The 15,567-nt window shown below is 33.2% G+C and overlaps 3 protein-coding genes across 3 annotated transcripts; 1 reads left to right on the top strand and 2 right to left on the bottom strand.

The window, feature by feature from the left end:
* The first annotated feature begins 2,428 nt into the window (after positions 1 to 2,428).
* Positions 2,429 to 6,102, top strand: LOC111889390 (peptidyl serine alpha-galactosyltransferase). Its single transcript, XM_023885538.3, has 7 exons — positions 2,429 to 3,040; positions 3,311 to 3,481; positions 3,576 to 3,819; positions 3,902 to 4,102; positions 4,206 to 4,858; positions 4,951 to 5,194; positions 5,267 to 6,102. Exons 1-7 carry the CDS (start codon positions 2,754 to 2,756, stop codon positions 5,873 to 5,875), a joined length of 2,409 nt encoding a protein of 802 aa, XP_023741306.1. The 5' UTR covers positions 2,429 to 2,753; the 3' UTR covers positions 5,876 to 6,102.
* A 2,063-nt stretch (positions 6,103 to 8,165) lies between these two features.
* On the bottom strand, positions 8,166 to 9,006 carry LOC111889380 (uncharacterized). Its single transcript, XM_023885525.3, has one exon. It carries the CDS (start codon positions 8,909 to 8,911, stop codon positions 8,333 to 8,335), a length of 579 nt encoding a protein of 192 aa, XP_023741293.1. The 5' UTR covers positions 8,912 to 9,006; the 3' UTR covers positions 8,166 to 8,332.
* A 4,315-nt stretch (positions 9,007 to 13,321) lies between these two features.
* Positions 13,322 to 14,128, bottom strand: LOC111889604 (uncharacterized). Its single transcript, XM_023885752.3, has one exon. It carries the CDS (start codon positions 14,106 to 14,108, stop codon positions 13,656 to 13,658), a length of 453 nt encoding a protein of 150 aa, XP_023741520.1. The 5' UTR covers positions 14,109 to 14,128; the 3' UTR covers positions 13,322 to 13,655.
* Positions 14,129 to 15,567: the final 1,439 nt, after the last annotated feature.

A 15,567-nucleotide genomic window follows, 5' to 3' on the forward strand; every position in this document is an offset into this window, starting at 1 on the left:
TAGCCATGCAAAGGCTTATTGTAACACCCAAAATCTTGAAGAGAAATTGTTAAGAATAAATCCATTTCAGGTGAACTCGGCGAGTTAGAGGGACCAACTTGACGTGTTCAAGATGGAAGAATCACGAGGGTTTAATGAACTAACACGACAAGTTGAGATGCCTCAACTCGGTGAGTTGGTGGCTGAGAAGGAAACCCTAATTTCTAGGGTGTTGCACCCTATTTAAAGACATTAAGTTCCTTTAGTTGGCCTCCTTATCATCCTCCATTGTTATCAAAACCCTAAATCGAGTTGTAGCCTCCATTGTCAAGCATTTGAGCCTTGGAAGGAAGTTTGGTGTCCATTTTGTGCATTGTGAAGGCGTTAGAAGATCTTGAAGTTTCTAATCTTGGAGGAGAGGCCTTGGATCCAGAATCAGTATCCATAAAATATATAAGTAACCATATGTCGTCGATTTTTATAAACTGGTTGAATTGAGTCTTTTGTAAAGGCCTCGGTTTCAACCGTGAAACAGCCTGAGGGATCACATTCTTTTGTTGGGTACCAAACAAACTGCTCTCAGAAAAAATATCAAGAATCCATATCTGAAAAAAAATCATTTATTAGAATGTTAGTAAACAAAAGAATAATAAATTGTTAATCATGTACTTACCTTAAAAGCGTATAAAAAGATGTTCAGGGTGTAGGTCATTTTTTGAGGTTGTTTCTCTTTCGGTTCGACCGAATGTATATGCATGTCAACCTTATTGAATATAGTAATTAGTTGTTAGTACAATTGATCATAAATTATCCTCCCCCATGGATATCTTCGACATAAAAAAAATTCCAATTAAATTTCTAAAAAAATATTAGTAATATTACCCTTAATTATAATTTGTAATAAATCAACGACATGATATCTGTTGAATTCATCAAAGTCAGATACCAAAGCAAAATACTCATCTAAAATAGGTTGTTTAGCCAACCGCCCATTGAACCCATTCTCTAACAGATATAAGAGACATACACGGAACACATCCTCATCCGATAAGTCATTAAGCGAATACTCAAACACATTCTTCAAATCGTCTAATTTAACAGAGACATTCCTTGCGACCATTGGAAACACACGGGAACGGAAGGTGGCACGTGAACCGGACATAGGAAAATAATCTCCAAAGTGGAAGCCGATGACAAGACATAATTATCTCTTCCCAAAAGACAACTCGTAACCCCCAATCTCAAAAAACCATTTCCTCTACTTCGCTCGGGGGTCTATGATAACTTCGTGGCAAAAAAAACATAATGTAGAAGCAAAGGATCCACATTTACATTAGGAATTTCTAACCACCTTCCAAAACATGAATTCCGAAACATGGTCTCGCATGTCGGTCTGTCTTTAATCGTCGTAAGAATTTCCCCGCCGATTTTGGGTTTACAAGACAGTGTAATGGATGCATCAAAACTTTGTCGTGCTGCGATAAAAAAATGTTACAAACCTACTCCGGAACGAAAACTGACTAATATTCCAGACTAGTTTTTAGTGTTCCAGACCTATTCTTCGAGTTCTGAACTAGTTCATCGCATTCCGGAGCGTTACATAATGCAATTTTATGTTCTGGAACGCTAGATTTCGATGTATACTACATTACATAAACAACTAAACTACTTTGGGGTTGGTCATAAAACAATTACATCTTATATTGCAACTCCGGAACGTTTTCAGTTCATTCCGGAGGTGTTCTTCGAATTCCGGAATTCAATGTTTTGTTTCGGAACAATACTTTGGTGAATAATCACATTCTACAAACAACTAAACTAGGTATGGATTCGTCCTAAAGTGCTGACATCTTCTATTGTAACTCTGGAATATTTTCAGTTCATTCTGGATGATATAAATATAAACATAAATCTTAAGTTGGCATAAAGAACTTACCCGTAAAACAACCGGGTCATAGTGACCGTCTTCCATTTCAGAGATCATAATCGGAAGTGAAATCGTGTGTCAGAGATCGGAAGTGGAAAGTCGAAGTGGGATCCAGAATGAAGTCGAGGTCTAATTTTTTTTTTTCATAATATATTCTGAAATACGTAAGTGTACTCCATAATTGTTTCCGGAACAACCCATTCCGAAGGAAATATAATTGGCCAGCCCACTAGAAAACGAGTCCGAAATTATTTTCGAAACGGCCTATTCTGAAGAATATGATTATTTCACAAAAAATAATTTAAATGAGTTGGTTTTTTTAACACACAAGAAAAAAAAAATGATTAGTTTACTCGATTTTCCTTTAAAATATACCGTTAACAATTTTGAAATATATAAACGTATATAAACAATCTCAAACACCAAATATCAACTTGTACCTTAGCGGTCGGATGAACATGAACTTGTATAATCAACGGTGCAAAGTCCGCTCACTATATAAACGGGTGCGTCCTTTGGTTTCCCTTAGACAAATCCACGCTGCAAACGTTCATGAATCTATTATCCTCTTTGACTTTTGATCTAGTCAGCCACTCGAACTCGTTCTTAGATGTAACAATCACAAATCATTTTAATAATCATTCCATGTTCATATCACATCGATGGGGTTGTGGCAGTTGAAAATCAAGGGCTAAAACCCCAATTTTCAATTCATTCTCAGTTGCGGTTCTCCATCACCACCCTTTCTCTCTTTAAAAACAACAAACACTCGACGTTTGACCCACAAAGTCATGCGATCCAGATCTTCGAGACCTCACTCAGCTCAATTGTCGCTTCGAGTTGCTGCATGATGGCAGGGTTATTGGCCTTAGTGGTGGTATTGTGTTTGATCAATATCGGATGGGGTCAGGAAGCGCCGTACAGGATCCACACATTGTTTTCAGTTGAATGCCAAAATTACTTCGACTGGCAGACGGTGGGGCTCGTTCATAGCTTCCGGAAATCCGGTCAACCAGGCCCGATCACGCGGCTTCTCAGCTGCACTGATGAGGAGAAAAAGAGTTATAGAGGAATGGACTTGGCTCCCACCTTTGAAGTCCCTTCCATGAGTAGACACCCTAGAACTGGTGACTGGTAACTTCATTCAATTCCATAATAACGGTTTTTTCTCCGTGAATCTATTGCGATTTTGTCTGCGTATATATCCTTTTGATTGATTAGGTTAGATGCATGATGTACTATATCATTAATTTGATATTAAGCGATGAAATAGCCTGGTCAATTTGTGGCTCATTTGTGTGTGTTTCAGCTTGATTAAACCACTAAATTTGTGTTGAAATCCGCAATAGATTCTCACTTCTTATCCTGTTAGAGTACAATCTTAAATCTGTGTGTTTACTACAGGTACCCTGCGATTAACAAACCAGCAGGGGTTGTTCATTGGCTCAAACACAGTAAAGATGCACAAAATGTTGATTGGGTTGTTATCCTAGATGCAGATATGATCATCAGAGGTCCAATTCTACCATGGGAGATTGGCGCAGAGAAAGGCAGACCTGTTGCTGCCTATTACGGGTATATAATCATTTTCATAATCTTAATTTCCATATATCAATCATTCTTGATGGAAATTCACTTAAGGATCTTCAATGTTTGAAAAATTGCATAGCTACTTAGTGGGATGCGACAATATACTCGCCAAATTGCACACAAAGAACCCAGAACTATGTGACAAAGTTGGTGGGCTCTTAGCCATGCATATAGATGATCTGAGAGCTTTAGCACCAATGTGGCTTTCCAAAACAGAAGAAGTGAGAGAAGACACTGCCCATTGGTCAACAAATATCACTGGTGATATTTATGGCAAAGGGTGGATCAGTGAGATGTATGGATACTCATTTGGTGCAGCAGAGGTAATTCATTTCAGTAATTGCATTTATCAATTGATATATTTATACTTTCAAAATTCTTAGTTGCTATTTTTCGAATTATCAGGTGGGACTTCGACATAAAATTAATGATAATCTAATGATCTACCCTGGATATATTCCACGTGAGGGCGTTGAACCTATTCTTATGCATTATGGCTTACCATTTTCTGTTGGAAACTGGTCTTTTAGTAAATTAGAACACCATGAAGATGATATTGTATATGACTGTGGACGCCTCTTCCCTGAACCTCCTTTCCCCCGAGAGGTAACAAATTTTTTTTTGTTATAAATTTCTTTATTTTAGGTCACCTGATACTGTAACTATAATTCTATATATAATATATACTTAATGTTAAGAGTTTATGTAGGTGAAAGCAATGGAACCTGATAAACACAAACTGAGGGGGCTTTTCTTGAATTTAGAATGTATTAATACACTAAACCAAGGTCTGATAATACAACACACAGCATTCGGGTGCCCAAAACCAAAATGGTCAAAATATTTGAGTTTCTTGAAAAGCAAACACTTTGCTGAGTTGACTCTGCCGAAAGGTTTGACTCCCAAGAGTCTCCAGATAATGGAAACACATGTTCAAGAACATATTAATGAAGATAAACCCGCGAATCTACCTACAAAAATTACAAAAATCCACACACTTTTTTCAACAGAATGTAGCACGTATTTTGATTGGCAAACAGTTGGTTTGATGCACAGCTTTGGACTCAGTGGACAACCAGGAAATATTACACGGCTTCTTAGTTGTACAGAAGAAGATTTAAAAAAATACAAAGGTCATGATTTGGCTCCCACACATTATGTCCCTTCTATGAGCCGACATCCATTAACAGGCGATTGGTATCCAGCTATTAATAAACCAGCTGCAGTCCTTCATTGGCTTAACCATGTCAAAACAGATGCAGAATTTATAGTAATTCTTGATGCTGATATGATCATGAGAGGACCAATTACACCATGGGAGTTTAAAGCAGCAAAAGGCAAACCAGTTTCAACTCCTTACGAGTAAGACAACCAATATCTTTACTGAAATAATTTGTATTATGGAATATGGATTGAATTTGATGTATATATATTTTTTTTGTAAATAATGTTAGTTACCTTATTGGGTGTGACAACGAGCTTGCAAAACTCCATACTAGCCACCCTGAAGCTTGTGATAAAGTTGGTGGTGTGATCATAATGCACATAGATGATCTCAGAAAGTTTGCTCTTTTATGGTTGCATAAAACAGAGGAAGTTAGAGCTGATACTGCTCATTATGGGAAAAATATAACCGGTGATATTTATGAAACTGGGTGGATTAGTGAAATGTATGGATATTCCTTTGGTGCAGCTGAGGTAAGTTTTTTATCAACAATTTGTGCATAAATACTAAAATGGGAATTTAATATTTTTTTTTTTTGTGTGCAGTTGAAGTTGCAGCATGTTATAAGCCGTGAAATTATGATATACCCTGGGTATGCTCCAGAACCGGGTGTTAAGTATCGGGTTTTTCATTATGGATTAGATTTTGGGGTTGGGAACTGGAGTTTTGATAAAGCAAACTGGAGGGACGTTGACTTGGTCAACAACTGTTGGGCAAAGTTTCCTGATCCGCCCGAAACTTTAGAAGCTGACCAAACAAATGAGGAAACTTACCAACGTGACTTGCTAAGTATAGAATGCGGGAAGACACTGAATGAAGCTCTTCAGTCACACCATGAAAGGAGGAGATGTGGTGATCTGAGGATAAGTTCCCGGGTCCCACCTCCACCAGATATGGAGATAGTTGATGAGGTTAAGTTTGAGAGAAGTGATAATAGGTCTGAAAAGGTGGTGGACCCATTGTTGCCTTCTGAATCAAGTCAGACATTTCTTGATTTTAGATTTTGGATGATTTTTTTGTGGGCGTCTTCAGTTTTGGGATTTGGGGTAGTGATGATGGTGATACTTAGAGGTAAAAGGCAGAAGAAAAGAGGGAAAAAGAGTAGGAGTGTGTCTTCGCGAGGTGAGTTTAAAGAGAATTTGGGGAATAGGTAAAGACTAAAGAATTTGATGGTGTTGAAAGGGTGTGAAAGATGATAATGACTTAAAATGTGTAATTTGTTAGATTATATAAAGATTTTGAGATTCTAAGAGTTGAAAGATGTAATTTATAAGGGATCAGAGCCCCTTTTGTTGTAATAAGTAACAAGGTCTTTTCTTGCACTTTAACCTTTTATCATTTTATGTATACAATAGCATTTAAGGTACCTTTCTGGGAAGAATATTTGTAGTGATTTCCAAACTTTAAGTCGTGAAAAATCCATAAATAAGGTCTCCTGTGCAAACAAAATCACCTTTTTTGCTTTAATGATACTATAATTTACTATTTTTTTTATGTTGGTTGTGGGACTGGTTTTAAGGCATCCATAGTCCAGATTGACGTTTATGTTCTTATATGTAATGCAATTGTTGGGTCTTGTAAACGTGACGAAATATTCTATTGTTTCAGTTATGATGAGTGTGGTCGAAATTCATGGTGTTTCCATTGACTATGACAATTTCTAGTATAAAAGTAGCACGTTTAGAAAAAGAGTTGTAAAGAGCAAGGGCAGCGTTTTAAAAACCGGTTTGAACCGGCCGGTCGAACCGGTTGGACCAGGAATCGGGGAAGGAAGCGGTTCAACTATCACCGGTTTTATGTCTATTTTTGAACTGGATCGAACCGGCCGGTTTTTACAAAATCCGGTTGAACCGGTTCAATTAAACCGGTTGAACCGGTTAAATTGAATAAAAACACATGGAATTGAAACATTTTGCATAATAAACTTTGATAGTTTTTTCACATTTATTAAAATTTTTCTGAATAAAAACACATGATAAATGTTATGAAGTTTTTTTATGCGTTTTTATTCATCTATGGCTATATTTTCTTTTTAATGCACAAGAATTGATATAAAGTAATGATTATGAGTTATTTTAATGTATTTAGATTGATCTACAACTTGTGTTTATGTGTATTTTAATGTTTGAACTTGTGGACATGAACTTCTTGATTTGTGTATGTATGTATGTCAATGAAAATACGAAAAAATATGAAAATTATAGAAACCGGTTTACTAAGCGGTCGAACCGGTTAAACCAGTTGAACCGGAAACCGGTAACCATACCGGTTCAACTAAAAAACCGGTTTTTAAAACATTGAGTAAGGGGAGGAAAATATTTTAAAAAAAACATAGAACCGATCATTTGGCCTACAAATATGGGTAAAGGAATTTTATCTATTTCGGGAATACATAAAATATAACTATTTGACACTTTAACACTCCCAAAATAAAATATAAACAAATAAAAAAAAATCTAATTTTGCCATTTTAGTAATTTTCTTCTTCCAACAAGAGCAACGATAACAAACACTTTGTAATCCCATTGAGATGAAATATGCGAGGTAGATGTCGACAGTCATGCCTTACAATGGATAGAACAACCGTGTCATATAGATGAACCCTTAATTTGGTATTTTAGTAATTATGTTCTTCAAGCTCCAACAACATTAACATGCTCTTGTTTTTTGGCTCATGTCGGAGGTCATCTATGTAAAGATGTCGTTCTATACCTTGTGATACATGATTGTTGACATCTATCCCATCTCAATGGGATTACATGGATCTATTGTCGTTGTCGTTGTTGAGACTTAAAAGAAGATAATTATTAAAATATAAAATTAGGGGGGGGGGGATAATTATACCAAATAAATTATATTTTTGTATTTATAAATGAAATATCGGACCCGGCAAAAAAACAATTCTACAAGATAATCTAATTTATTAAAATGGGTGTATTGGTGGTGCCACTAAAGAGTTATTGTTATTTTGCAAAAGAATTTCCTAAAATATAAAGAATTTTGCAATTTTTTTTTAACGAAGTTATTCATATTTCATAAAATAATGGTTAGAAAAGTAATTTGTACATTGAATTAATTTTGTATATTAAATCAATTTTAAAATCACTTATTTTTACAAAAACGAAATCATTTTGTAGTAAGTATGTAAAAATATGATGATTGACCACACGTTAGACTTCAAGAGAAAATAAACAAGAATTTCCATGATTGCTTTTGCAGTGTATTTTAATTAACTGATTAATAGTTTTAACCTTTAGGCTTATATAATCATAATCATGTCTGTTACATAATTTTAATTAAATAATCTGATATAAATCATCAATAGCATCTGGAATGATTATTCTTCCAATCAAATTTTGTTGTTCATTAGCTTGTGATCATCTTTGTTGTAATCTGATATAAATTAGAGATGGAGTGATATCAATTCATTACGAAAGACAATAATTCACAGAATACAAAATACACACGCATCAACAATTTTATTAAACATTTATGACTCCATTACATTATTGTACAAGTTAGAAACCAGTAAAGGAATAATACCTTTGAATATAAACAAGGAAGAACATTATGATGAAGTGATGACCCCAGTTTTGATCATATAAATTGGATCACTGCTGAATATCTCCAACCAAATACCATCCATCATCTCCATTCTCATCTGCATCTCCTTCTCCCCAACACAATCCTACATCACAATAACTCATACAATCATCTTTATCTTCACCCCCAATTTGCTCCACTGTTACAATCGACGCAAGTCCAATCCCAATTTCGACGTTACAATTAGTATCCTCATGGTAATCATAGTCACAATCCTCAATTGCGCCATCATATTCATCGCCATCATCATAACTTGCGTCGCTAGATAAGTCAGCTAAAACGCCGGTAGCCGACGTACCAGTAGGATAACCAATTAATCCGGGATCAGATCCGATTGATCTCAACTTCATGGTGCCCTTGGCCTTGTCTTTCGACTTAGTAGCCGGATGGATATGACAACCGACGCATCGTGCCTTACCACATTTCCCGGTGAACTTGGACTGATTTGTTGGCTTCCTTGATACCTTGGTGAACATACCGGCGACGGAGGCGGAGTCTACCGTCTTTACGTATTTCCGTTGAGACAAGGTAGTCGGCAGGATCATGTAGCTCCGAACAACACCGTGTTGACGACCCTCTCTCTTCATCGGTACGGTCGTTAAGAGAGCTAGAAGTTGTTAGGTACAGAATTGCTTTGCGTGATTTTATAGAAGAATGAAACAGGAGATTAGATTGTTGAAGAAGGCAATTAACTTGGGGAAGAAGGTGGTTTGGCAGGTCAACTGTGCTTGCTCCACAAGATTAACTTGTACCTTGTGTTGCAAAATTTGTACATTTTTTTAATAAAAAAAGATTCCGAAAAATACGAAATTTTAATAAAAAAGCTACTTACACATATTTTTATTACTATAATTATTAGCCTGTGTGGAATACACATAAGTATCAAATCAAGTTATACCTATCGTAGTGGTTGCTATGGTATAATAAGTACAAAATATCAAATTATGTGATTTATATGTCCCAACAAAAGTTAGTAACATAAGAGTAAATTAACCGAATGGTCTTTATGGTTTAGGGTAATTTGCACGTTCGGTCTCTTACTTAATTTTTTAACTCGGAAGGTCCCTATTGTTTGTTTTTGTTACGCTTTTGGTCCATATCTTACCTAAAAATATTATTTTGTCCATGATTTTTTAATTTATTTAAACAATACACCCCCAACCCCACCCCTCCATCTTACCTTACCCATCTCATCATTTTTTCCTAATTAAATAATAGTCTTTTTAAGTAAAATAGGGACCAAACACGTAACAAAAACAAACTGTAGGGACCAAGTATGTAACAAAAACAAATAGTAGGGACCTTTCGAATTAAAAAAATAAATTAAGGACCAAACGTACAAATTACCCCAAACCATAGAGACCATTCGTGTAATTTACTTCTAACATAACATTTGTGAAATGTGAAGCAAATAGCAACCCACTGTATAATCTAATTTTTTATTGTTATTTTACATTTTTATATGAACCATTATAGTATATCAAAATTCACTCGAGTGCATATTTTTGACGAATAATTTGCACAAAGAAAATGAAATGATAGCATCACAAGTATTTAACATGTTGTATAAATTCTCACAAATGATATCAAAATGCACCTTGTATAACACATTTTTACGAGATAGGTGTATACATTGTTTTACATGATTAATCAATATATATATATATATATATATATATATATATATATATATATATATATATATATATATATATATATATATATATATATATATATATATATATATATATATATAGATCTGGTAAGAATTTTTTTTTCGTAAGAAGGTAAGAAATTTTTATTCGAATTATTTTTTTGGCGAAAGAAAACAAATGAATCATCAAATGAATCAATAATAAGGTGATTCACCAAAAAAAAATCCCACAAAAATATTTCGATGATTCATTTTTATGATATTTTTTTTTTATATTCACTAAAATTGTCATAAAAGTAAAAATTTTTCTTGATTTACCTAAAAATGAATCATGAATGTGTTTTTTTCGGAATTTTTTTTGTGAATCATCTTACTTTTGAATCATCTAATGATTCATTTTATTTTTTGCTAAGAAAATATGCATATAAAAAAATTTCTTACCTTCCTACCAAAAATTTTCTTCTTATTTGATCTTGACTCTCTCTCTCTCTCTCTCTCTCTCTCTCTCTCTCTCTCTCTATATATATATATATATATATATATATATATATATATATATATATATATATATATATATATATATATATATATATATATATATATATATATATATATATATATATATATATATATATACAAACAGGTAGTTTATTATACTTTGATCAAGTTCCTTATTAAGTAGCATTTTCATGAGACCCTGAACTCATTTTGCTAAATGGTCTTTTCACGTTTTTGGAAGTCATGAATAGATTATTTAACATATGTTTTATATTGTCGTATTATACCTACTTATTCAAAATCATAGCTTTTTATTTTAATGGAATAGTTTTTTTCATGCTTTTAAAAATTATGATAGATCATTTAATATGTTCCGTCATTGTGCGAGGTAAGAACATTTCCAGAACGGATAATATCATTATAAGATAACAATCTATTGCTTTTGGTTTTAAATGATCCCTCATTTATTTTTTGTACGTTACAAGGGTGTAATTTTTCAAAATTGTGTCAATATTGTCACTTTGACAAAACTAAAAATTGGACATTCGGTCATATGGATGAAGTAGGCAATACACATGTGCAAAGATTTTCCTTTCCAGATCACTAAAAGCAGATGTGCAATCCTTCATTAAAACGTTGTATATTTCATTTATTTAGAGGGACAATCCCAATGTTACTGGTATTCGAGATACAATGCACAAGAACATCATCAAATGTATAAGGTTTTTGTGGACCGTCTAGAGTAGTAAGCACACGAAGCTTTGCTACATGATCTCCTTAAATACTTAATACAATCGGAAAACTAATAGGTAGTTTTAACTTTTAAACTAGAATGTTAATGATCCAAAATAATGAGAATGTGGATCATGTATATTTTAAAGTTGAAAACAACTTTTAAAGGATTTTTGTAAGGTGTCTATTATTGTATTCTGATTGTAGGAAGTTTATATCCATTGACGTTGACTTTGTTGGGATGGATTTGCCCGAGTGTCTAACTTTCCTGAGAAAGTGCATGCAAGAGGAATGTGAGAAACTAATGTGTTGTAACATCTGATTTCCTGGTATGTACTTTAATTGTTTAAGTTTTGGGAATTTCTCTAGGCGCAATGTGTTGTCATTGCTGACGAGGTGTGCTCGAGTTGCGATGTGACATTAATGAGTTGCACAACGTGCTCGGCCTGATAGGCTAAGCCCTAGAAGCCTCAAGATTTGGGCCTATTTAATGGCACAAACTCATAGGGTTCGTTATATCTCAACCTCCATCTTCAGAGAGCATTCTCTCATCAAACCCTAGTCTATTTAATGGCCATTGAACTCTTGAATGGGAAAAGGAAACCTTTTAATTATTAAATATATATTCCATTGAACTATATTGAGTTCAATGCATTGTAGGAAAATTAATGTAGAGTTGTATAGCAAGTAAAATGATGATGTGTCAATCCATTAAACTCTAACAAGTTAAGTGCTTACAAGGAAGGTTGTTAAGCTAATATGCTCGACACACATGGTTAAGGGTCATGGTACCTCTTCTGAAGTTTTCCTGACAAATTGTCATGTTGTGATGTGCAACACGTCAAGTCAAGGGTCATGGTGTGCCTGACCTTTAACCATTGACTTTGACTTAGAGTTTGACCGATGAATTTTGACCGGTTTGACTTTTGTGTCAAACTTGATAGGTTTGAGCTATATACTGAGGTTGGATATCTATTGGATTATAGGTGGTTCATGTTAGCTGTTTATTCCTCTGAGTTTGTGAGTCTGCAGTTGTTAGCATCAAATAAGTTTTATCACTGCACTATGTTTCATGGTATGATAAATTGTCTTTGTGACCTTTTGTATGAAAGACTATGGTGGGGCCATAACACTTATATGAAAGATTATGGTAGGTCCATAACATTTGTATGAAAGACTATAGTGTAGCCATAAGACTTGTATGTAACACTATGAAGGGGTCATAGCATTTGCATGAAAGACTATAATGAGATCATAACATGAAAGACTGAGTGTGACTGTAGCAATGGATGTGAGTGTAAAACAATGGTGAAATCATAACATACACATGGGTATGTGATATATTGAAGAATTCACTAAGCTTTGTGAATACTTGTTTAAGTTTAAATGTTTTCAGGTTGTTCTGGCAACAAAAGGAAGAACATGGTTTGATTGCATCAAAAGGAAGAGCATGGTTTGATTGCATCGCATCCATGGACATTTTCAAGACTTCCACCTATTTGATTTCAATATCTTATTATTACTCTGGTTTTCGATTATGAATCGTCAAACTTAAACAAATGGTTGTTTATTACACTTTTTAAGAATAAGATTTGCATGTTTATCTTTATTTGAAAATATAATTTTTGGTTTGAAATTTGGAACATCATATATGTGTCCGTACTCTCTAATAAACCTTTTCATTCAGGTTAAAATGATTTGGACCATGCAATCTTCTTGGAAAATACATACACTAAGGGAGCCAAGATTCCCATAAGGTACGATATGTAGTTTCCACTTCCCGAAAGATTGGTTTGACAAGAACAAATCTAACGTAGAGAGTGTAAGAAAAGAATTAAGGGATATATGAAGAAGGGGATGAAAATATGCTATCCATCACTTTCTTAGATTGTGTTTTTTTGAATAATCTAAAAAAAGCTCAATGGTAAATCAAACACAAAATATATGTTTCATGAAACTTGCGCATTATAGTTCTTGTATTTAACTTGTGTACTTCATTCGTTTCATGGAAATTGCACATTTTCATTTACAAGTTATCGAAACAAAAAGCCCGACAATATACGCTACTAAATCTTCTTAAGTTCTTATAAATAGTAAAATAGTAATAATCGAATTGAGCATCAAAGACAATGATATATAAAAATACAACTACACCGTAGATCAAACAGGTTTTGATGAATATTTGACTCCATTATTTTATAAATTAGAAACGAGTACACGAATCATACCTTTTAAGATAAACATGATATATGATATGATGATCCCATTTTTGATCAATTGGACTGAAAATTATCATTATATGATATGATTATCCCATTTTTGTCAAATGGACTGAAGAATTGAACTACTGTTGAATATCTTCAACCAGATATCAATCATCATCCCCATACTCTTCCACATCTCCTTCTCCCCAAGGCAATCCTAAGTCACAATAACTCATACAATGATCATCTGTAATCATAGTCACAGTCCTCAATTGCACCATCATATTCATCGTCATCACCATCATAACATGCATTGCTAGCTAAATAAGCTAATACGCCGGTAGCTGAAGTACCAGAAGGATAACCAATTATTCCGTGATCAGATCCGATTGATCTCAACTTCATGGTGCCCTTGGTCTTGTCTTTTGACTTAGTAGCTGGATGGATATGACAACCGATGCATCGTGCCTTACCACATTTCCCGGTGAACTTGGACTGATTTGTTGGCTTCCTTGACACCTTCGTGAACAAACCGGCAACGGAGGCAGAATCTACCGTCTTTACGCGTCTCTGTTGAGATAAGGGAGTCGGGAAGATGATGTAGCTCCGAACAAAGCCGTGTTGACGACCCTCCCTCTTCATTGGTACGGTGGTTATGGCGTATGTGAGGTAGTGAGTTTTGGTCCAGAACTGCATTGCGTGGTTTTATAGAAGAATAAAAGAGAACGAGGAGGTTAGATTGGTGAAGAAGGCGATTAACTTGGGGAAGAAGGTGGTTTGGTTGGTCAACTGTCGTGTTCCACAAGATTTGACTAGTACTTTGTGTTGCAAATCTTGTACATTAATTTCGCTATATTCTTTCGTAGTTGAAACAAAGCAATAGGAAAATAAAAGTTGGAACTTAGAAGTAGAAAAGATCGTATTATCTTTAGTAAAGATCGTCTTATCTTTACTTTTTAAGTTTTTATTTATGCAGAAAGATTTTAAATATATAAATTTACATAATCTTCAAAATCTAAAAGTTATTTTAAATTTTGAACTTGCTTTTGGATTATATACGTTTTTGTTTAAAACAAGGATAAAAATTTGTATTATCAAACAAAACATTACGTTAAATCTGAATTTTTTTTATACAATTAAAAGCTAAAAGTTCTCAAAAATTTTGAATTTTTTTATAAAATTAAAATGCTTGCACGCATCATTTATATTTACAAATTAACTTTTGTTTATTTGTATTGTAAATTGTAGCCACATATATTCAATCCAGTTCTACTTCATTAAATGACTTTATAATATGGGAGAACTGTATCAAAGTCTCTATATATTAATCTTATAATTGATTTAGTCTTTATATTTTTTTATTCAATTAAATCCCAAATACCGGTAATCGTATTCAATTTAACCTTTTAACACGGTCAACAAGTCACCCAAGTTTCAAAAATTACATTTTTGACTCAAATTTCAAAATTTATTACAAATTTGGTCTAAAATTTACACTTTTGGCCCAGATTTTAAATTTTGTTACAAATTTGGTCCAAACTTTATCTTTTTTGCCCAAATTTTAGAATTTTATTATGAATTCATCCTAACTTTAGTTTTTTTTACAACTTTTTTTTCTCAAAGAATTGTTTCTAATATGTCTTTTCTTTATAAAATCATACTTATAGAAAAAAAAACGTATTTTCACTTAAAAATTTTATATTTTCTATATAAAAACTTTTTTTTATATGAATATCTAGTTATAAAACTAAATATTTAATAAGTATATAAATATATACAAATCCGTTTTTATAAAAAAATGTACACAAACACCTATTTTATCTATATATTTTTTTTTATAAAATCGTGTTTGTTTACATTTTTTTTATAAAAACTTATTTTAATAATTTTTTATATAATACTTGTTCGTATATATTCTATCAAATGTATACAAACACGATTTTATAAAATATATACAAACACGTATTATATAAAAAATTTATTTAAACACGTTTTTATAAAATGTATACAAACACGATTATATATAAAATGTATACAAACACATATTATATAAAAATTATTCAAACACGTTTTTATAAAAAAAAAACAAACACGATTTTGTAAAAAAAAATATAGATACCCACCTATATATATATATATATATATATATATATAT

The sequence above is a fragment of the Lactuca sativa genome, chromosome 2, assembly GCF_002870075.4.
Source record: "Lactuca sativa cultivar Salinas chromosome 2, Lsat_Salinas_v11, whole genome shotgun sequence".
In the NCBI taxonomy this organism is placed as follows: Eukaryota; Viridiplantae; Streptophyta; class Magnoliopsida; order Asterales; family Asteraceae; genus Lactuca; species Lactuca sativa.